The sequence below is a fragment of the Bos javanicus genome, chromosome 22, assembly GCF_032452875.1.
Source record: "Bos javanicus breed banteng chromosome 22, ARS-OSU_banteng_1.0, whole genome shotgun sequence".
NCBI lineage: Eukaryota > Metazoa > Chordata > Mammalia > Artiodactyla > Bovidae > Bos > Bos javanicus.
The window spans coordinates 53,542,271-53,566,271 of NC_083889.1; the positions used below are offsets into that span (position 1 = coordinate 53,542,271).

Consider the following 24,001-nt stretch of genomic DNA (forward strand, 5'->3'; position numbering starts at 1 on the left):
AAGGCCGGAGCAGCAAGGCTGGCTAGGCTGCCCCGCGGCTCTTGGTAGGGATTGGGTGCCAGGCAGCCGCGCCTTTCCCGTTACTCTTGGCAACGGCGGCCGCTCCAGTAGTCGGCGTGGCGCGTGAGGGCGGGACTTCCCGCGCCTAGGAGCAAGTGCGCATGCGGCGGTCGGCTGGTCTCGCGGCACTTCTGTCGCATGATCTTGAGAACCAATCAAAGTGCGTAACTCCCTAGTCACGTGCGTCTGTTCCCGTTAGCAACGCTTCTAAACAACCCGCCCTACCTCGCGTCTGGCGCGGTCCAGTGTTTCTCGACGACCCCGGGCTTGGTGAGGCTGAGCCTGGCCTCTGCCGCTTTTCCAGACCGTTGACTTCCCCCCCCGCCGCAATGGTGAGTAGCCGGCCTGTCGGCGCCACCGCGCACCGAGGAGAGACTCGGAGCCGGGGCCTCGGAGTGATGGCGTGGCTTGCGGCAGAATTTAGTCCGGCCCTGGGCCTCTCTGAGGAGGGGACGCCACGCCGGGTGCGAGAGGCTATTAACCTCGGTGTGAAGCCCTTCTGGGATAATTCTTGGTGGAGCCCTCTTCTAGCAGCCGCGCTCCGCCTAGTCACTGTTTCTTGCTGCTGCCTGAAGGGCCTTGGCCAAGTCACACCTCAGGTGGCTGGCGAAGAGAGCTGGGGGAACCATCTGCCAGCAGAAGGCGCAAAGCGGTTTCTTGTTCCATTCCAAAAACTCAAGTTTATGCACGCGCGCACACACTCACACGCATACCCCCCACACACACACACACCCTTTGGCAGTATTAATTATGTTAACGAGCCAAGGAGGAAGAACGTGATTGAATACAACTTTCTTATGTGAGAGTGACACAAAAATCCCCAGGCCCCATTTTATACCTGAGAAAACTTGAGTGACATTCCTTGTGTTCTGACCTGTTCAAAAGAAGGCATGTTTTTCCTGGATGCTTGAACATAATCCCGTTTGTCATTCCAGCCGATATAGAATGCCAGCTTAAACAGCAGCCGTCCTTACAACAAGACACCGTACTGAAGTGTTGAGAAAAAAAAAAGATAAATCCGGAGTTGGGGGCGCCACTGAAATAGGCTACTGAAATACTTCCGCAACCAGAATTCCTCTTTAGGCCACGGTGTATACCAAGCAGTCTTGCAGCTGAGGGTACAACTGTGAACGAAACAAACCATTCCCTACCATTCTTGGAGCCTGTCCCACACATTCTGTTAGTTTCCATAAAATACCATGAACAAATTGAAAAAATGGTGATGTCACAAGAAAATTGACATCTGCTCGCATTCTTATCTGCTGTCATTCCATTTCCCAGGCTAATGCTATTTCTGCTACTGAAATCAGCTGCTTATTTCTGTTCCCTTCACTCCCATCCATTTTAGACTAACTTTTCTGTCTTTTGTTCTAAATTTCATTCTCAGTTTCAGTAATTTTTTCTTCTTGGTCTGGGGTCAGTCTTTACTTGACAGAAGAGAATAGACATTCATTGGGCACTTTGCGCAAGGCACTATATGAGAAAACTGTATGGTATAAGAAATGATTCATGCTGTCATGAGCTTACAGTCTACTTGAAGGAGCAATACCTAAGGAAAAAAAAGACAGCTAATAGTTTTTGTTTAGTCACTAGGTCGTGTGTGACTTTTCGACCCCATGGACTGCCGCACACCTGGCCTTTATTATCTCCCGAAGTTTGCTCTAATTCATGTCCGTTGAGTCGTTGATCCTATCCAACCATCTCATCCACCTACGTGCTAATTTTTGGAGGAAGGCATAAGTAGAGTTAATGAGGGCATGTTGGGAGGCTTCCCAGAGTAGGTAAAAAAGGTTTGATCTTGAAGGATGGGTAGGAGCATGCTTAACCTTCTGAGAGCCAATTATATGCATTTCTTCTCACCTCTGCAGTGCAGTTGATAAATTGAAACCAGCCATGCTGGGAGCTTTTACACTGGAAATTAGCAAGGGCTGCAGATCAGTTTTGTACCCCAACCCTCACCAATGCCTGTTGTTACGCATTCACCAGCCACCACTGGGTCGGATTCAGATTCTTGAACAGGAATGGAGAGGTGCTTTTAGTCAAGGATTGGGGTAATGAGAGTGAAAGTATAGGATGTTCAAGGCTGGTAAGCAGACTAATCTGACTGAATAGGCATGTTCTTAACAGAATCTTAGGAAATGGGGTTAGAGAAAGGGTTTGGGGAGTATGGAGGGCTTATGAGTATAGATTTAACACTGTAAGCAAGAATAATTGAAACTATGAGTTTTTTTTTTTTTTTTCTTAGCAAGTTGTGACATCATTTTGAGATTTCCAATTGTAGGATATTCTTGCTGACAGTTAACCTGAGTATAGAGATAACATCATTTCTAATGTAGGTATTGAGGTTTATTTCAAATGCCTGGTGAAGATGTGTCTTCTTGTGAGTCACAACTCAGGTTGATTGCAACTGTAACATATCTGTGTTCTTTTATTTATTTAAATTATGCCATTTTTCCAAAAAGGATTTGAAAAGCTGAGTGTAGACTTTGGAGTTAGGTTTCCTGGTTCAAGTCTCTGCTCTCCCACTTGCCAATTCAATAGCATAGAAAAAAAAAATTTCTTTGTTCCTCAGTTTTCTATCTGTAAAGTAGGTTTCTATTTACTTTTTCATAGGGTTGTATTGCAGACTAAATGAGATCATGCCTGGCACTTTGTAACTGCTGAATGACTTTTAGATGTTGTCATCATTACTGTTTCTAATGTCTAACATTAGAAATTAGAAATTTGACATTGCCATTTGAAATAGTTCGAGGAATGTCTAACAATCCATATAAACTAAAACATAAGAAACTTATTCCTTATTTCCATCCACATTGTCCAGCCCTAAGGCAAAACGTTAATTACCAGTTTAATCGAATAAGGTAGAGTCAGGAAATGTAAGTACACACCACAAATGTGTTGGTTTACATTGGCCAGAGTACCTCAACTGGTTGTTTTGAAGCAGTCTACTGGATAGGTAACCGTTAGAGAGCATCATGATATCTTGGATAATTCTTAATTTACTGAACTTTAACAGAAGTATTAAAAATAATGTGGGGGAGAAAGACTTGATGGAGCCATTCATGTGGTTGGGGGGTACTGGTCTGTAGGCCAGCCTGTGATACTTGAGAGATGCTTGTAGGTAACACCTTGAAACAGATCATGTCATCCAGGAGAGGATATAGATGGACAAGAGTAAGGGTCTAAGGGCAGCGTCCTGGGAAATGCAGCTGCTTAAGAGGCAAGCTCGAGAAGACAAGGCTACCAGTGAGATCAAGAAGGGAAGGTGGGGTTAGCAGGCAGAGAATGGAGCAGGTCAGCAGACAGCAAAGCATCAGCCACAGTAGTTGGACTTGTTATTAAGTTGCTGGTGAGCTTTGCAAAGGCGGTTGGAGCAGCATATAGAATGGAGACATAAGAGTAGAAGAGAGCTAGAGAAATGAAGTGGTAGCTGGGGGGAACCTATGGTTTCGTTTTGGTTTCACACGAATGAGGTTTGTGTGCAGCCTTGTCTATAGTCTGAAGGGAAGAAGAAACCTCTGTATAGTGTTGAGAGGAGAAGTGATTGGTTGAAGTCCCGCAGGAGCTTAAAAGAGAACAGATTAAAGCCAAGAATGACCTTCAAAAGAAGGAGCTCTTTCAGTTCACTTGTCAAGCACATGTCCACTGTGTGCCAGGCACTCTGAGGAGTCCTGGGGATACTCAGGGAACCAGAGGGACAAGGTCCTGGCCCTTGTGGTCTTATGTTCTGCATCTACAGGTAAGGATGTATGTGGATGCAACAAAGCCACGGTGAGGGGCTTAGAGGGTGAAGAAGACGGTGCCCAGTGACCTTGGTGTTGTCCTCCACAATGTTGGAGGCAGCCCTGTGCGCTGAAAGTAAGAGATAAGCCTGGAAAAGAGGACTGCAAAGTATACCTTTGTCTCCCATAAGAAGGCTATGACACATCACATTACTCTTAAAGATAATTCAACTTATTTAGTCCCCTGCATTAGATGTTCAGTTTTATAATTTCCTTTTGTAATTTTCAGTGTAGCTATAACATGAAAAAGAACTTCATCAGTCTCTAGCTTATAGTTGCCAAGCTCTCATCTGGTTTAAAAGCAAGAGCAATTGATGGCTGCTTCAAAGTCAAATATACTTTTTAAGGCTGTGTGAGATGGAATAAGGTTAAGTTGCTCTAATAGAGTTTTTTTTTTTTTTAATAAAATGTGCCTTAAAGAATACAGAAGTTTATTTCTCTCACACTTAACAGCCTTCTCACTGCTCATCTCAGGTATGTGGGTCTGTGCTGCTCCATGAGGTTATTTGGGGTACAGTTCCCTTTCATCTTGCTCCCCCAGCCCCGAGGCCATTGTGCTGTCTGCATGGTTCAGCAGAATCTCACTTCCAGGTTTCAGAGAAATTGGGTGTGGCAGACATGTGCCCTGTGTATTAAGGCTTTAGAAATAGCTTTCATTCCTCTGTTCCCATCTGTTGCTGAGAAGTAGTCACGTGATCACGCCTGACTTTAAGAGTGCTGGAGAGTGTTTTCTAGTTGGGCAGCCAATGCAGGAGATGTGGGTTTGATCCTTGGGTCAGGAATATCCCCTGGAGAAGGAAATGGCAACCCACTCCAGTATCCTTGCCTGGGAAATCCCATGGACAGAGGAGCTTGATGGGCTACAGTCCAGGGGTCACAAAAGAGTTGGACGCGACTTAACGACTAAACAACAGCAAGCCATGTGTCTGGAAAGATGGAAAGAACAGCATTTAATAGACATCTAGCAGTCTGCACCACAGGAGAGCCTGTGCCTTTTCATTGCTGGTTCCTTTATTATATTTTCAAGACTAACAAATTACTTCTCTCTTTCAGGCAGAGTTGGGTCTAAATGAGCACCATCAAAATGAAGTTATTAATTATATGCGTTTTGCTCGCTCAAAAAGAGGCTTGCGGCTCAAAACTGTGGATTCCTGCTTCCAAGACCTCAAGGAGAGCAGGTATCAGAGAATTCTGAGGAGACCCGGTGGGAAGTGACAGTCATCCTTTCTGGTGGCCAGTGTGGGGCAGCTATATCAGAGGCCATACAAACCACTGCCAGGATACAATCAATTATCCATTGTGAGCAGCTACACATAACCTTGCTGCTAAGTCGCTTCAGTCGTGTCCGACTCTGTGCGACCCCATAGATGGCAGCCCATCAGGCTCCCCCATCCCTGGGATTCTCCAGGCAAGAACACTGGAGTGGGTTGCCATTTCCTTCTCCAATGCATGAAAGTGAAAAAGGAAAGTGAAGTCGCTCAGTCGTGTCCGAACCTCAGTGACCCCATGGACTGCAGCCCACCAGGCTCCTCCATCCATGGGATTTTCCAGGCAAGAGCACTGGAGTGGGGTGCCATCGCCTTCTCCTTACAGATATGTAAAATTCAAGAAATCAGATTATGGTGGGAGCAGTCTGTCACTAAACACGCACACAGGATAGTGAAGGGATTGCAGGGTTTCAGAAGAGCAGTCAGGAAGGTTTTAAGTGCTGGTGGGTTAATAATTGGCATGCTGTAGTAGAGAGTCCAGAACTGTAATTACTTGAGTTATGAATTAAAAGAGTAGAACCATAAGACATGACATTTAGCAAGAAAATACCTATACAGGTTTATATTGAAACAGAAGAGAAAACAGCAGGAAACCATGAAAAGATTGCTGACTAGTACCAAAATTGCTAGCCAGCTTGTAGCAAGAGGTGATAATTCGCTTGTTTGGACCAATAATGGGAGATAATAAAAGTCCGTAGAAAATTTAGTGATAGAGGATAAAGGGAAGCAGCCAAAAAGACTGAATAATAGAGAGACCTCAGGCTGCTTGGGGATCAGATTTTGGCACACCTGGATGTGGGGACATAAAAAGGGTCTCTAGGTGACCTGCAACTGTGGTAAGCTCTAACGTCACTCAGTGGCAGAGACCATCAGCCGTAGACTTATCTGTTTAGTTTATTTATCTAGTCTGATAATCTGGCTTCCTGACTCACAGCAGCTATAAACAGCATCTTGATTGGTGAGACTGTGAGATAGCCAAAGAAGGTACTTCTTTATTTACTTTACGCATTGGAGTTTGGAGTACCTTAATTGCTGTTCATAGTAATGAACTTGGGTTGCTCAAAAAGCAACATATTTTTAAGCAGATTTAGTTTGTTCTATTAAAGAATACAGGAAGATTATTGATATTTTTAATAGGGACTTAAACTTCTGGGTTTTTAAGAGTTGTTAAATTCTGCTTGGTAAACAAAACGTTAAAGCTTGGTAGATCAAATACTACTACCTTGAGTGTGACTGTGAGAGAAGTTTGGTGGGGCTCCCTGCATTGTGTCCTTCTGGACACAACATGTCCTTACTCCTTTTGGAGTAAGGGAGAGGATGACCAGCATCAGGGCTATAGCTCTTCATCCACTGAGTGTCCGAAGGATAAAGGACCTTGAGGGTGGAGGCAGGGAGCGGAGACGACTGTTCCTGTAACCCTGTCATTGACGGTAGGAGGCCTGCATGGATGCTTTCTCAAGGCTTCAATTTTGGGGCATGTTTCCGAGATTACTGGAAATGACTGTGGGGTTGAGTCAGACCCCAGTGAGACGCTGGGCACGTCACCTCCACCTCCTGAGCCTGTGTTGCATCTGCGAAGTGAGGAGATTGAAGCAAATGCCTTTGGAGTTCCCTTCCAACCCAGACATTCCTCTGTGAAAGAGTGAGGTTTTAGTACTTTTGATGATGTTCATTTTTATGGCACTTTAATTAAGTTCTGGGGTTTTTTCTTTCAGGTCTCAAGATGCTAAGAAAAGCAATACATAATTAGCACTAATTTTCTTACAGGCATTTACTAACTTTTGAATAGTTTATAAGGTCTTTGAAATGCTAGACAACTAATACAAAGAAAGGGAGGAATTACACCTCTCAGGTGACTTATGAAATAATTAAATGTGATAAAGCTAATTTTCACCGAAAAGCTGAAGAAAAATTAGATAGTTTGGGGCTTGTTTCTGAGCACATAACTTGTATGAAAGGATGTGCACATTTGAAGAGCGAGCCACAGTTTAATCATTTAACCAGACATCAAAAACTAATTGAATCTAAATTATTTTCAAACTGTTTTACGAATAAAGAAGATAGTTCCCAGAGAGACTTCACTGTAACCGTTTCATCCCTTAGATGACACGTTGGGGGCTTCTTAGTTTTGTTTTTCATTGTAAATGGTTTCTGTTGTTTACACAGAGGTTTTGGATCGTGGTTGTTTTTCAGGCTTGTGGAGGAGACCTTCACCGTCGACGAAGTCTCTGAGGTGCTGAATGGGTTGCAGGCTGTGGTCCACAGCGAGGTGGAATCTGAGCTCATCAACACGGCCTACACCAACGTGCTACTTCTGCGGCAGCTTTTCTCACAAGCCGAGAAGTGGTACCTCAAGCTGCAGACAGATATCTCTGAACTTGAAAACAGGTAATAATAACTGTTTCCACAGTTGTGACCATAGAGGCCCAAGCATGAACTTGAAAGCTCGTGACTGTCTCTGCTGCTGTTTTTGTTGAGCATAGACTGTGAGAAAATTCGGGTAGGATGACAGCAACACATCCAGTTAATGAGTCAGCTCTTAGGTGCCACTCAGAGTCCTCTTCAGAGTGTCCTGCTTCCACTGTTCCTAGGTGTGATAAGGCCTCTGAGGTCTATGAGATTGCTCTGAAGGTGATTAGTAATTATTCCTCATAAGGCTTTGGTTAGCCTGATCAATATTGTAGTCAGTTTTTAGAGATAGGTCAACTAAGAAGTAGAGGTTATGAAACAGATTTGAAAAATTAATTCAACTACCATCAAATCACACTTAGTAGTAGGGAAGTTTACTTCTATTAATTGCATTAAAATTATATACCAATCTTTAAAATAGGGAAAGTTTTGTTAGAAATCTTTGTAATCTGAACAATATAAAAAAGCTCCCTTATTTTTTAAAAATACGGTAAAATCAGTGAAATTGATACTCACTCTGTGAAAAGTCATGCCAGACATCTGGAAAGACTGACCTGGAGCCCGGGGGCCATTTGCTAAGCACAGATGCAGCGCGGCTCACAGTCTGTGCTGAGCGTCACTGGCTGTGGCCTCGGGTAGGGGAGGAAACCGTCTAGCTTCACCAACTGTCAGTAGGTAATTGATGAGAAAACTTTGAGAAATTGACCTGTTAAGAAGCTTAAAAGAGTAGTTAACTACTATTCACTGTAAACACTTTTGTATAGTCAACATCCACGTACTTTTGCAAATAAGTGGAAATGTTCAGGTGGAAATCATCCGTCTTCCTTGAGAATTTACCATACTCAGTAGGTGTGAACTAATTCCATTTTTCCCAGGCTATTCTATTAAAACCAGTTTTCCTTGAACCTCTACCAGATAACAATGTATATTGTATTAGAGCAGTTTCCCTTTCAGTTCAGTTCAGTGGCTCAGTCGTATCCGACTCTTTGCAACCCCATGAACCGCAGCACGCCAGGCCTCCCTGTCCATCACCAACTCCGACTCATCTCCATTGAGTCAATGATGCCATCCAAACATCTTATCCTCTGTCGTCCTCTTCTCCTGTCATCCCCTTCTCCTGCCTTCAGTCTTTCCCAACATCAGGGTCTTTTCAAGTGAGTCAGCTCTTCACATCAAGTGGCCAAAGTATTGGAGTTTTAGCTTCAACATCAGTTCTTACAGTGAACACTCAGGACTGATCTCATTTAGGATGGACTGATTGGATCTCCTTGCAGGCCAAGGAACTCTCAAGAGTCTTCTCCAATACCACAGTTCAAAAGCATCAATTCAAAAAAAAGAAAAGAAAAAACAAAAGCATCAGTTCTTCGGCGCTCAGCTTTCTTTATAGTCCAACTCTAACATCCTTACATGACTACTGGAAAAATCATAGCTCTGACGAGATGGACCTTTGTTGGCAAAGTAATGGCTCTGCTTTTTTTTAATACGCTATCTAGGTTGGTCATAACTTTCCTTCCACGGAGCAAGCGACTTTTAATTTCATGGCTGCAGTTACCATCTGCAGTGATTTTGGAGCCCAAAAAATAAAGTCAGCCACTGTTTCCACTGTTTCTCCATCTATTTGCCGTGAAGTGATGGGACTGGATGCCTTGATGTTAGATTTTTTGAATGTTGAATTTTAAGCCAACTTTTTCACTCTCTTTCACTTTCATCAAGAGGGTCTTTAGTTCTTCGCTTTCTGCAATAAGGGTGGTGTCATCTGCATATCTGAGGTTATTGATATTTCTCTTGGCACTCTTGATTCCAGCTTGTGCTTCCTCCAGCCCAACTTTCCTCATGATGTTCTCTGCATTTAAGTTAAATAAGCAGTGTGACAATATACAGCCTTGACATGTTCCTTTCCCTATTTGGAAGCAGTCTGTTGTTCCATGTCCAGTTCTAACTGTTGCTTCCTGACCTGCATATAGGTTTCTCAAAAGGCAGGTCAGGTGGTCTGGTATTCCCATCTCTTTCAGAATTTTCCACAGTTTATTGTGATCCACACAGTCAAAGGCTTTGGCATAGTCAGTAAAGCGGAAATAGATGTTTTTCTGAAACTCTCTTGCTTTGTCGATGATCCAGTGGATGTTGTCAATTTGATCTCTGGTTCCTCTGCCTTTTCTAAAACCAGCTTGAACATATGGAAATTCACGGTTCATGTACTGTTGAAGCCTGGCTTGGAGAATTTTGAGCATTACTTTACTAGCGTGTGAGATGAATGCAATTGTGTGGCAGTTTGAGCATTCTTTGGTATTGCCTTTTTTTGGGATGGGAATGAAAACTGACCTTCTCCAGTCCTGTGGCCACTGCTGATTTTTCTAAATTTGCTGGCATATTGAGTGCAGCACTTTCACAGCATCATCTTTTAGGATTTGAAATAGCTCAACTGGAATTCCATCACCTCCACTAGCTTTGTTCATGGTGATGCTTTCTAAGGCCCACTTGACTTCACATTCCAGGATGTCTGGCTCTAGGTGAGTGATCACACCATTGTGGTTATTCGGGTCGTGAAGATCTTTTTTGTACAGTTCTTCTGTGTATTCTTGCCACCTCTTCTTAAAATCTTCTGCTTCTATTAGGTCCATATCATTTCTGTCCTTTATTGAGCCCATCTTTGCATGAAGTGTTCCCTTGGTATCTCTAATTTTCTTGAAAAGATCTCTAGTCTTTTCCCATTCTATTGTTTTCCGCTATTACTTTGCACTGATCACTGAGGAGGGCTTTCTTATCTCTTCTTGCTGTTCTTTGGAACTCTGCATTCAAATGGGAATATCTTTCCTTTTCTCCTTTGCTTTTTGCTTCTTGTCTTTTCACAGCTATTTGTAAGGCCTCTTCAGACAGCCATTTTGCTTTTTTTGCATTTCCTTTTCTTGGGGATGGTCTTGATCCCTGTCTCCTGTACAATGTCATGAACCTCCATCCATAGTTCATCAGGCACTCTGGCTATCAGATCTAGTCCCTTAAATCTATTTCTCACTTTTACTGTATAATCATAAGGGATTTGATTTAGGTCATACCTGAATGGTCTAGTGGTTTTCCCTACTTTCTTCAATTTCCCTTTAGTACTTCAAAAATACAGTGTTGACTACAAACTTCAGACATGTTACATTAACATTGTAGTTTAGTTCTGGCAATTATATTGTACACTCAGTAAGTACAAAAAAGTAGGTGCTGCGGGGATTCAGATTTGAGCGCATGGAACTTAGTTCTTCTACCTTTAGTAACTGGTACCATTTTTGATGTGACAAGGCTCTGTTCATCTCGCTCTGTTGTCTCTGGCATGTAATAGGTTGGTACCAGTGCTTTTATTCGTCTTGTGTGTATGATACAAATCTATTTTAAACAATTACTTTTTCATGTTTTATTTTATCTTCAAGAGAATTATTAGAGCAAGTTGCAGAGTTTGAAAAAGCGGAATTTACATCTTCAAATAAAAAGGTAAATTTTGGTCCATATCTTAATAGCCACTGTTTAGCGTCCTCAAATTGCTTAGAACGTTCAGAGGCTGAAGTGAGAACTCTCAAGGAAAAGCATTCAGCTCAAGACCAGAATTCAAAAGTTGCCTTGTGGATTTTTAGGCAAAAGAAAAGCTTTGGAAGTTCCTGTGAAGCACTTGTTTTTGTCTGCTGTCTCACACACCTGTGGGCACATGCTCATGTCCCTTCAGTCCACCTGCCTCCCACTTGTGCAAGCTCTTCACGCAGGCCTCCTGGCACTGTCCCTCCCCAGCCGCGTGACTGTGAGACGACTGGGCCTCGTTCTCCTCCTCTCTCCAGTGGAGACAGCGCTAGTCAGGGCCTGCTTCTCTCTGTAATCAGCCCTGTTGTCTACAGCGACCCTTCCACATGTGCACTTACCATGAACGCTCTGGCGTTGCCTGGGGAAACATGCCGAGAGGAGTCCAGGAATGTACACGTACAGAAGAGTTTTCTGATTGTTCCTTTGGAACTGATTTCAGGCTAAGAAATTTCTGGTTCAGAGGGCATGAAGTCTTGTGCTTTAGTAGAATGTATGTATTGAGTTGTGTCAAGTTACTCACCTGCAATGTAGTTTACCTAAATCCTCATCATTATTGCAATTTTGGGGGGTTTGTGCAGAAATGTTGCTTCCAGCTCCCACAGTATTAGAACCTCAGTTCCTAGGTCCTAGGATCTTTGTCTGCTCTGGCTTTGACTACCATCCCTCCCACCCGTCTCTTCCATCTGTCTGTTTGTTTAAGATACAAGGAGGATGGCTTTCATTTTGATCTACCTTTGGTTGGGCACTGTGGGCCAGGCTCTGTCCTCAGCACTGGCACGTGGTAGAGAAGCAAACCAGTAAAAGTCTAGCTGACATCCCATGGGTAGGTTTGCACAGTGTCTCCCACTTAGAAAGTACAGGGGCTCAGTGATTACACGCGCTTTATTTGGTGGTGACTTCAGTTTGGTTTGCTTCATTTCAGTCCATCATAGACAGCATGAAGCCAAAACTGGCTCCACTTCACGAAGGTGGAGCGGCAGAACTCCTGAACAAGGTAATGTTGCCGTCACTGTGAGAAATGCAGCTCTCAGGGTGTGTGCTGGCTGCCTGCGCAGCTCTAGGTGGACATGGGGTGGAAGGTCCAGCCCTGTCCACTGAGCGTAATTAGTCCGTCAAAGTAGTTGTCCTTAATGGTACTTAGTAAGAGGTTTATAAAAAATAATTACCAATATACAATTATTTTTCATGACTCTTGTGTTTTCAACATTATGCTAGATGTTGTTACATAAAAAGAAAAGTAATACCTGGCCTTTTGCCTTCAAGACCTTACAGTCTTGTTTAGAAGGGATAACTGACATTCTAGAAATGGAGACAGAAGACTGCTAACCTTTGTACCACAGGGTGGCAGAGAAGACACAGTGCCATGTGGATGAGAGTCGTGGAGGACTGGCTGTTGGGTACGGTGGTGCCCAAGCTGGGCTGAAAGGCAAAGACACAGTGAATTGTCAGAAGAGAAAGGCCAGCAGGGGACAGAGTGGGCAGCAGTCCGAGGCAGGCCCGAGGCTGGCGTGCCTTGGAGCAGAGTGCAGGCTCTCCTCCGGGCAGTGGTGTGTGTGCTAGAGTGTGGTGAGACTGCGCTGACAGGCGATGCTCGTGGTGGAGCTGGTAACGAGCGAGGGCCGTGGGCCTCTGCTCATAGGGACCCTTAGGGGCTGGACACAGGGTATGGAGTGGTGGTGATTGTGCTTAGAGGATAAGTGGCAGGTGCCATGCTGTGGAGGCCAAGAACAGAACAAGAGTTTCAGGATCAGCTAGGTGAGAGATAGCAGAGGAGGGGACTTTGGGAAAAGGCTGGGAATAGAAGGCTGAAAAAAGTCTGAGAGACTGTGAAGGAAGGAACTAGAAGTCTTAGAGCCAGAGATGACTCATAAATGTTGAGGCTGGTGGACTGGGTGAAGCTGGGATACTACCAGTAGCCAGAGCATCCAGACTCTGGAGTTTCTATGTAATTTAAAAATTCAAAGTATGAGTGAAACAATTTCAAGGATGAAAAGTACTTTGGCTAACATAGTAAAACTTGAATTTACTCACAAAGGAAATTATAAGGCTTCAAGAAGAGAATGAGAAATTGAAGTCAAGACTGAAGACCATTGAATCACAGGTAACTGAGAAATACCTAAAATTATTGAAAGCATTCCTTACAGACTGAATATTGCATGTTTTCCGTTTGCTCTTGATTTTAGGCAACAGATGCATTGGATGAGAAGTCAAAGCTGGAGAGAGCACTGCAAGATTTACAGCTTGAGCACGGGAGTCAAAAGGTGAAGTCAGTTTTAGCTTTTTCATGTTTTCCAGATAGAATCAAGTTAGAAACTTCCATGAAGTCTTAGTTGCTATCATGCCCCACCACCGGCCACTCCCCGAGAAGGAGGCCACCGCTGCTGTCCTGCATCGAGACAGCCTTGTCCAGGAAAGGCCGCGTGAGCGCCTGCTCAGGGCAGAGGGGGCACATGCATGGCTCACGTGCTTCGCGTGTCCCAGAGCACATGGCATCTAAGATTTGCCTAATTTTTTTTTTTTTAAGTTCTTTTCCCTTTCACTTTCCCATTCCAATTCCAATAGGAAAGAGAGAAGAATGGAAGAGTTCTTAGTTAATTGGATTTGTTGTTGTGATTTAGTCACTAAGTCCTGTCAGAGGCTTTGTAATCCCATGGGCTGTAGCCCACCAGGCACCTCTGTCCATGGGCTTTCCCAGGCAAGAATACAGAGTGGGCTGCCATTTCTTCCTCCAGGGGATCTTCCCGACCCAGGGATCGAACCCTGGGCCTCCTGCATTGACATCTTCAGGAGTATGATAAAATGAAATTAATTTATTAGTTGTGCATCTTCAGATCCATCTGTATCTAGCAGAGTTTGTGTAAAACAGTGAAATTCAGTGTTAAAGTTCTCCAGGTTTGTCTGAGTGGAGTGGCTGAGCCCCGCTCCAGCCTGGAAGCCGTCGTGGGCACGGTTCTGCCTCGTGTGGCCTTTGCATGGAGATGAGACGCTATAGTAGGACCCCGCCAGCACGGCAGTTTGACTGAGTCTTCTTTGCAGCACTGGCTTTCCTAGTGGGTTTAGTGCCACTGTAAATGTCTACCAAATAATCCCCAAACTCGCTTCATTAGACGTTGGTTACCCTTTTTCTGTGGAAAATTTCAAACATGTATAAGCATAGAAAGAATAGTGTAATGTAACCCAGGCACTCGTCACTCAACTGAGCGGTAGCTCAGTCGCCAAGGCGTGGCCAGCCTGTTTCATGTTAACCTCTACTTTCTTCTCTTCTCCCCCATGATTTTTGAAACGAATTTAAGATATTACATTATTTCATCTGTAGATACTTTTTTAAAATAAAAGGATACTTCTTACATGGCTAAAATGAAAGGAAATATATATGAGTTTCAATCATTATATACCAAGGACCATAAATTTATAAAACAGCTGAATACTGTGGAACAGTTGTATAATTTCTCAAAAGTAGAACAGTTGCATTTTTGGATGATAAATTTGTTTTACAAGCTATTGAAGATTTTGCTCCAATTTTACTTTCTTAAGATTTGGCAAAAGCAAAATGAATACAGAGATACAGTGAAACAAAATCATTTTCAAGACCAGATTTCAAAAATAAGGAATTTTTCTTTTGTTGATAGTAGTGCTCCATCTTCATAGTTAGCAATTATGGACCATTTTCCTGTCTTATTAATATTATTCTTCTTTACATTATAAATGGTATCTGGTAGAAAACATGATCCAAGTAGAGAGAAGATCCAACTGCTTATGTTACACAAAGTGTACGAAAATGTGTATTTCAAATTAAGATAAAAACTTTGTCTTGTAAATGTAGCAAGCCATATACTCAATAAGTGTTAATTAGGCTCTTATAATATTGTGAAACATGTCACCCCAACTCTGGGAAACACAACCTTGTCAAATTTAGGATCTCACCTCTCTCGTTCTCCCTTTGGAATTCCAACAGCTCATAAATCATCCTTGACATACTTGGAAATCAGTGACTGCTGAGTGACCCTGTGTGTGCAGGACACCATGCACTGGGTACCGAGTGACCCTCCAGGACTGCAGCGGCAGAGGAGGCTGGTGGGGGGGCTGGCGTGCACACGCAACACACAGCCTCCTCTTTCCATTGCTGAGGTGTTGAGTCTAAAGCCGTTACTATTTAGGATGTCAGCGTGAACTTATGTGGGTGTACGTATTTTTCATAGGATTTTATAAAGGCCCAAGACTTGAGTGACTTGGAAAACACAGTTGCTGCTTTGAAGAGTGAGTTTCAGAAGACACTTAATGACCAGACAGAAAACCAGAAATCCCTGGAAGAGAATCTAGCAACGGCCAAGCACGACCTGCTGAGGGTACAGGAGCAGCTGAGCATGGCTGAAAAGGTCAGGTTTGTCTGTCCGCGTCGGACTGAGTGATGAATGCAGTGTAACTAAGGGAAACGTGGATAGCTGCAGACTCACTGTATTTTTTCTCAAGGTATTAGGCACTTTGTGTTCTAAGAGATCTGTCACTTTTGGTAGAAAGATTGCTCTCTGACACTAAAGTATCTGTAGTAATAAAAAGCCTCTACTCCTTCCTGGTGTATGCTCACACCCACCACCCTGCACCCCCATGTTGCTTGTCCTGATCATCCCGTTTATAGTCTGGCAGAGGGTTGGGTGGTGTTTTTCTGAAGGGGTCTGTCCCTGTTTCTTAATTTACAAGCAGCATGCAGAGAACTCGGAGAAGGCAATGGCAACCCACTCCAGTACTCTTGCCTGGAAAATCCCATGGATAAAGGAGCCTGGCAGGCTGCAGTCCATGGAGTCACTAAGAGTCGGACACGACTGAGCGACTTCACTTTCACTTTTCACTTTCATGCATTGGAAGAGGAAATGGCAGCCCACCCCAGTGTTCTTGCCTGGAGAATCCCAGGGGCGGCGGGGCCTGGTGGGCTGCCGTCTATGGGGTCGCACAGAGTCAGACACGACTGAAGCGACTTAGCAGCAGCAGCATGCAGAGAACTATTCTTTTCACTTTAGGGATTAGACTCTTAAGAATATACAAGCTAAACTGTAATTAAATTTAAAATCCTCTTCTTAAAATACAGGCACTACTTTGGGATTTAGAAAGAAGAGCATGTCTATTTTATCTGAAAATGAATTTACTGTTTCAAATAGATTTCCCATATCTGTGACATAGTATGTTTGAGTTATTTGTTAATAATGTACTTGGGAAATGTTACCATTTTATTGGCTTCTCACTTGAAAGAATGTATTTTTAAAGTTTGAATAGTTTTAATTTTATATAAATACATTAAAAATAAATTAAAAAAGCACAGTATTAGTAAATTAGGGCAAAAATGTATATTTTCATCAGATGTGTTCTTTCTTTCCTTAACTATTTCTTATTAATGGACTGAAATTTTTCCTTATGTAGGAATTAGAGAAGAAATTCCAACAAACAGCAGCTTTTCGAAACATGAAGGAGATTCTTACCAAGAAGAATGATCAAATCAAAGACCTGAGGAAAAGACTGGCAAAGTAAGCTGTGCTGATCCTGCCCCTTGGATTGTCCCCCTACCGGATTGATGTCTGTCCTTCATTAAGTCTAATCTCGTGTCTGGAGAGGTCAGACCAGTGGGGAGTTGCTTTGTCATTCAGTCCAGCAGCCTGTGTTTGGGGAAGGCAAAGGGGCTCTGGCCAGGCCTCATTCGTCACACCCACTAGGGTCTCTTTTCAGGTTCAGCTGGACCTTTAGAGTCACTCAGGGCCACCCTGGGCTGCTTTTGCCGTGGATTCTCTCAGCAGGATGTTGGACAGACACCTCAGCAAGCACATAGGGCAGCACCGGGCGTTTCTGCTCAGTGGTGTCCTTGCTGCAGTCCAGGGCCTGCTCACACTGTGCTCCCACGTGACACTTCTGTTGCTTAATTGCTCAGTTGTGTCTGACTCTTTGTGACCCCGTGGACTGTAGCCTGCCAGGCTGCTCTGTCCACGGAATTTTCCAGGCAAGAATACTGGAGTGGGTTTCTGTTTCTTTCTCCACGGGATCTTCCCAACCCAGGGATCGAACCTGAGTCTCTTGCACCTCCTGCATTGGCAGGTGGATTCTTTACCATCTGAGTCACCAGAGAAGCCCCCAGATGACAATTCAGGTGCTACAAAATGAGATCCGTGTGTGGATGCCAGAGCCAGCGTGCCTTAGAAGTGCATGCCCCACGTAGGAGCGGTGTCTCTGGTACAGTTATGTGACGCTCTGGCAGGGGTGTGTCCAAGAACTCCCTGCACATGGGGAAGCCTAAGCCTGGTTTCTGCCGTGGATGTAGGGTTGGCCACAGTTCTTGTGGTCCAGATAGAGTCTTCTAATCAGGGTCATTTCTGCCATCAGTGGTTCTGCCTGGAAACTCAGCTGACATTTTACTTTTATCAGAGTTCCAGGGTACCAGAGCTGAAAAGTGAATCCCAGGTCAAACACTTCCTTAGAGAAGGGGGTTGGTTAACCTTGTACTCACAAGGCCATATCAGCTGTTTGTGTCCATCAACCTTCGACTAGATAATAATCTACTAAGCTGACACGGGTGTAGATGCCACATGTAGTAAAGACTTGGAGCCTGATGGTACGTCAGTGGTTTTCTGGTCCATTCTCTGGTCCAGGAATCCTCCGACTCACCCCCATCATGCCTTAAACGAATCTGACTTGTACCACAGCGGGGATTTTAGATGAAGGATGCAACATTACTGGCTTAGTCACTGGAAGTGTTTCAGGTAAACTCATTTGGTACAACAATTGACATTATGCTCTTAATTAAATACATATTTCTTTCCAGATATGAACCTGAAGATTAGAAACTGATGATTTCATCTGGAAGCTGCCACAACATGAAAGTACAAGCCCTTTCTCAGCTCAGGCATGTATTTGAAGCAGTTTGTTATATTCCCTCTGTTTATTTTTCGAAGACTTAGACTTTGCTTATGATATTTAGAGCTAGAGTTCCTATTTCAGTTACCTAATTGAGAAGAGAGAAAACCTCCTGACTGATTCTGGCTGGTCATCCCAAACTCCTCTCTGCGAGTACTCCAGTTTCTTAGTTCAAAGGCGGTGAGAATTCTTTAGAGTAAAGAAAGAGTTACCATTTTGCATTAATATAAAGAGTACACCTTTTCAATACCTGTTAAAGCTAGCTTTGTCTACAGTTGCGCGTTCCCTAGAATTCAAAATATAGAATTATTAAAGATAGTTTATTATAAATAAACCTTATTTTTAAAAATGAAATCCAAATTGTTTTCTCTATGTGATCAACAAAAAATATATATGTAAATTTGTTGAAAATGCGAATGCCATTTATTATAGGCATCATTTTTACCAATGACCATGAGGATTTGATTAACTCCTTGAGTCAGACATGTTTTGCAGCATACCTTTTCATAAATCCGTATTACTGATGAAGAAGGCAGAGGCATCCTTGTACTTCTACGGTTGAGAAAGTATCTGGACTCAGAATAAATGTAATCTTTACACTTCAGTTTATACAATATTCTATTAAATTATATGTTGAATAAGAACACTTTTTAAAAGATCTCTATTCAACATAGAATCAGTTACTAGACTTGAGATTCAGCTTTTGATTATAGTTTATTTATTTAGGTACACTACAGTAACTTCATTTTCAAGAGGTTTTGATTATATCTCTGTTGGCCTGCTTTTCTTGTGTTTGTTTTTGGGATAAATCATTAGAAATTAGGTATCTGGTATCTGTACTTGGATGATGCAACAATATACTATAAGGATAAACAAAAATAAAGTTCATAATGCTTCAGAAGGAAAGTACTTGCTTTTAACACATTATTTAGAAAGTAATCATTCCCACTTCCACAAGATTCTATTCACCAAGAAGAGTTTACTGATTCGAGGAAAAGGTTTGTTATTTTTTTTCAAGTTTTTAATACTAGCCTTGAATTTGTTGTTTTTCTTGTAGGTTTTATATTAAAATACTGAAGGAACAATTGATAAAGGGTAAGATAACTCCCCCCACAAAGAACACAGAAGGCAGTCTTTAAAAGGTGATTGAATGAGAGAAGCGAGGGAGAAAGAGCCGGTCATGAGCCAGCACTTCTGCAGGGTCACTCCTCACCCGTCCCCGATGTGCAGGTCACTCCTTGGGTTCTGTGTCCTTCTAGAGCTTTCACTGAGTATTCCAGTCACACACCATACTTCTTCAGGCCAGAATTCATTCTCTCTCCAAAAACTATTCCATTGTTTAATGGGCCAGGATATTCTATTAAATTCAGAAACAGACTTTTTTAAAATGGCTTGGTATCTTTTAAAAACCATTTATTTTCTTCTTACCTTAGTTTGATGCATAGGGAAGAAAGTTACGTTGAAAAACCTATGTCGCTAGGTAGAATTTCAACTGAGTATTTTTTTCTTTTTTGATAGCAACTTTGAAATATTCTGTATATCCAGTTCAATAATAAATCAAAAGTCTTTATGATACTGTAAAACTTAACTATGCCCTGCATTAAGATAAACAAACATGACATTTTTTGGCATAAATTAACATAATTCTTCACCATATAAATACTTTTGTGCCTGGTGTGTCGCTGTGTGTGTAACTCAAGTGCTTAGCAAAATGCAGTAGTAAAGCAGTTTTTTTTAACATTTTCCTAGTCTTAAGACTTATCTCATTTAACTAAGAAAGTCTTTTTAGTTGTTGTATTTTGCATTTGTAAGAAGGCTGCCTCAAGCCCTGACTGAACTTTCAGTGTGCTCAGCTCTACAGACTGTGCATGGTGGCTGCCACAATGCAGCTTTAGTTCAGCGTAAATACTCAAGGCTTCTGCTAAGTTATGACTCAGACCTTTATGGACAAAAATAAAATGTAAAGGGTTTTTGTTACTAATTTCCTCTGCTCAGAATTTAAGTGTTCATTTTTTCCTCATAATCCATTTTGAGTCATGTTAGTGTTTAATGATCATTTGTTTATGGCTTATATAACTCATAAGGAAAATACTGCCCTACATTGAGCTTATTATCCTGTGTGATAAAACCGTTGCTATTTGTTATTCCATTCTGATGAGTTGAAAAGAGTTGACAGAGATGTTTACTTGTTTATTTATTATTAATGTTGAAGTCTAGTTGGCTTACAGTGTTGTGCTAATTTCTGTTATACGGAAAAGTGACTCAGCCACACACATGCATATGCTTTTTTATGTTCTTTTCCATTACGGCTTATCCCAGGAGACTGCATACAGTTCCCTGTGCTCTACAGTAGAGCCTTGTTTGTCTGTTCTAAAGGTGGTAGTTTGCGTCTACTAACCCCAACTCCCAGTCCATCCCTCTCCCTCCACCTCCCTCCTGGCAGTCACAAGTCTGTTCGCTAAGTCTCTGAGTCTGTTTCTGCTTTGTAAGTTCATTTGGATCATTTCTTTAGATACCATGTGTAAGTGATGTCATGTGATACTTGTCTTTGTCTGATTTACCTCACTTAGTATAATAATCTCCAGGTCCATCCCTGTCGCTGCAGAGGGCATTATTTCATTCTTTTTTGATGGCCGAGTGATATTTCGTTGTATATACATGCCACAGCTGCTTCATCCACTCCTCTGCCAGGGGACATTTAGGCTGCTCCCATGTCTTGGCTGCTGTAAACAGTGCTGCAGTGAACATTGGGGTGCGTGTATCCTTTCAGAACCATGGTTTTCTCCAGGTATACATTGGAGATATACTGGATTGCTGGATCTTATTGTGCCTTTTTTTTCCAAGGAACCTCCATACTGTTCTCCACAGTGGCTGGACCAATTACATTGCCACCAACAGTGCAGAAGGGTTCCCTTGTCTCCACCCCCTCTCCAACATTTATTGTTTGTAGACTTTTTGATGATGGCCATTCTGACTGGTGTGAGGTGATACCTCATTTTAGTTTTGATCTGCATTTCTCTAATAATTAATGATGTTGATCATCTTTTCATGTGCTTCTTGGCCGTCTGTGTATCTTCTTTGGAGAAATGTCTGTATAGGCCTTCTGCCCGCTTTTTTTGATTGGGTGGTTTGTTATTTCTTTGGCATTGAGCCATGTGAGATGTTTGTAAATTTTGGAGATTGATCCCTTGTTGGTCACATCGTTTGCAAATATTTTGCCCCATTCTGAGGGTTTTGTGTATGGTTTTCTTGTTTGTCTGTTGATGGATACTTGGGTTGCTTCCACGTCTTAGCTATTGTAAATAGTGCTGCTGTGAATATTGGAGGCACGTGTGCCTTTGAATTAGTCTTTTCGTTTTTTTTCTGGATATGTCCCCTGGAGTGGAATTGCTGGATCATTGGGCAGGTCTCTCTGGAGCTTTTTGAGGACCCTCTCTGTTGTTTCCCGCCGTGGCCACACCAGTTCACACCCCTCCAGAGTACATTCTCGCCATGCGTTTTCGTGCGCTAAAGTAACATCTTTAGAGCTGCTCCACAGTCCGCTGAGATCGTTATATATTCTAAACAAATAAGCCATCTTATGGCTAATCACCTTTTTGAGGTAAACTTTACAGTAATAACATACATGCATTTTAAGGTCCTGTTGGACGGATTTTGGTTGATGCCGTCACCTGTGTATGCGCTACCACAGTTAAGATACAGACATTTTCACCACCTACAAGCTCCTTCCTGCCCCTCTACAGATGGTCTTCTTCACCCTGGGCCCTGGGAAGCCACTGATGTGCTGTCTCTCATGATAGGTTAGATTTGCCTTTTCTAAAATTTTCATATGATCTCACATAGTGTGTCATCCTCTATGCCTGGCTTCTTTAGCTCAGCAAAATGTATTTAAGATTATCCATGTTGATGCGTGTATCAATAGTTCATTCCTATTATTATTGCGTCGTATACCATCATAGGCTATCTCACAATTTTATCTACCCAACTAAGGAGAAGGCAATGGCACCCCACTCCAGTACTCTTGGCTGGAAAATCCCGTGGATGGAGGAGCCTGGTAGGCTGCAGTCCATGGGGTCGCGAAGAGTCGGACACAACTGAGCGACTTCCCTTTCACTTTTCACTTTCCTGCATTGGAGAAGGAAATGGCAACCCACTCCAGTGTTCTTGCCTGGAGAATCCCAGGGACGGGGGAGCCTGGTGGGCTGCCGTCTATGGGGTCGCACAGAGTCGGACACGACTGAAGTGACTTAGCAGCAGCAGCAACCCAACTAAACCTTAGAATACCTTAAGCAGTATTTACTACACTTCACTTGGGAGTTGAAGATTAGACACTCTCTTTGGACAAACTTGAGATGCCTCCCTTCCCTGACTTCCAAATGGGGATTTGGGTAGGTGGTAGACACACAAGTCCAAACATTAAGGTGTGGTCAGGGCTGAAGCTACAGCGTCGTGAGTTACAAATGTAGAGGTGGCTTGTAAAACACAGTTACGAAAGATGCAGAGGCGAGTGGAGATGGAAAGCCCGGGGCCCTCCAGTATCACGGATCATGGAAAGAGGAGGAAGAAGCAGAGGAGAGCAAGGAGGGGAACCAGAAGACAGTGCCGCCCTGGCAGCAAGCCTGCAAGGCTACCAGGAGGGCAGAGCGACCACCTGGCTCAGACTCGGCTGGGTGGCCATGGGAGGGAGGCCTGAGAACTGGCCGCTGAAGTCAGCCACATGGGCTCATCAGTGACCTGGGCAGTTTGTTAGAGTGGCGGTGGCCTGCCTGGAGCAGGAGACTGTTAGCACCAATAGGAGGAGAGAGTCTGCAGACAGAGTGGGTGTAGACATCTTTTGATGAGTTTTCCGAGAAAATAAAGTAGAAACAGGGTAGAGGCCAGAAGGAAAAGTGGGATCAAGCAGAGGGATTGTTTTTCTTGAGCTGGAGAAGCCACAGTGTGTGTTCTTACCAGAATGCCTATCCCAGAGAGCTGGGGTCTGGGCTGTCCTGTTTATTCATGCCTGCCCAGTACCTAGAGCAGGGCCCACCCAGCACAGGGGGACAGTCAGTAATTACCTCTAAGTAAACTGACGAATGAGACCTGATAAACCAGAAACTCACATTATATGCTAAATGGTGATAAGGGCCAAGGAGATAGCATGAAGCAGGCGAGAAGGGCATAAAACGTGGGGTGGTGGTTGACTTGTTAGCTAAGCTTATCTCTGAGGCCTTGGGAGAAGCTGACTTTTGAGCAAAACTCTGAGGAAGTACAAACAGCTGTGAAAAGAAGTGAAGCAAAAGGCAAAGGAGAACAGGAAAGATATACCCATTTGAATGCAGAGTTCTAGAGAATAGCAAGGAGAGATAAGAAAGCCTTACTCGGCGATCAGTGCAAAGAAATAGACGAAAACAATAGAATGGGAAAAACTAGAGATCTCTTCAAGAAAATTAGACATACCAAAATCATGCAAAGAGGGGCTCAATAAAGGACAGAAATGGTATGGACCTAACAGAAGCAAAAGATATTAAGAAGGGGTGGCAAGAATACATAGAACTATAAAAAAAGATCTTCACGACCCAGATAATGACGAACGTGTGATCACTCACCTAGAGCCAGACATCCTGGAATGTGAAGTCCAGAGGGCCTTAGGAAGCATCACCACGAACAAAGCTAGTGGAGGTGATGGAATTCCAGTTGAGCTATTCCAAATCCTCAAAGATGATGCTGTGAAAGTGCTGCACTCAATATGCCAGCAAATTTGGAAGACTCAGCAGTGGCCACAGGACTGGAAAAGGTCAGTTTTCATTCCCAGCCCAAAGTAAGGCAATGCCAAAGAATGCTCAAACTGCCACACAATTGCACTCATCTCACACGCTAGTAAAGTAATGCTCAAAATTCTCCAAGCCAGGCTTCAACAATACGTGAACCATGAATTTCCATATGTTCAAGCTGGTTTTAGAAAAGGCAGAGGAACCAGAGATCAAATTGCCAACATCTGCTGGATCATCGAAAAAGCAAGAGAGTTCCAGAAAAACATCTATTTCTGCTTCA

General features: G+C 43.1%; 1 protein-coding gene across 2 annotated transcripts; it reads left to right on the top strand.

Annotated features, from left to right (window-relative positions):
* The first annotated feature begins 229 nt into the window (after positions 1–229).
* LZTFL1 (leucine zipper transcription factor like 1) lies at positions 230–18,322 on the top strand. 2 transcript variants are annotated; one of them, XM_061397041.1, is made up of 10 exons: positions 230–392; positions 4,896–5,020; positions 7,304–7,498; positions 10,933–10,993; positions 11,997–12,068; positions 13,110–13,175; positions 13,258–13,335; positions 15,274–15,450; positions 16,487–16,590; positions 17,877–18,322. In XM_061397041.1, exons 1-10 carry the CDS (start codon positions 390–392, stop codon positions 17,893–17,895), a joined length of 900 nt encoding a protein of 299 aa, XP_061253025.1. In that variant the 5' UTR covers positions 230–389; the 3' UTR covers positions 17,896–18,322. The 2 variants fall into 2 exon arrangements, with proteins under 2 accessions (XP_061253025.1, XP_061253026.1); XM_061397042.1 differs by lacking the exon at positions 13,110–13,175.
* Positions 18,323–24,001: the final 5,679 nt, after the last annotated feature.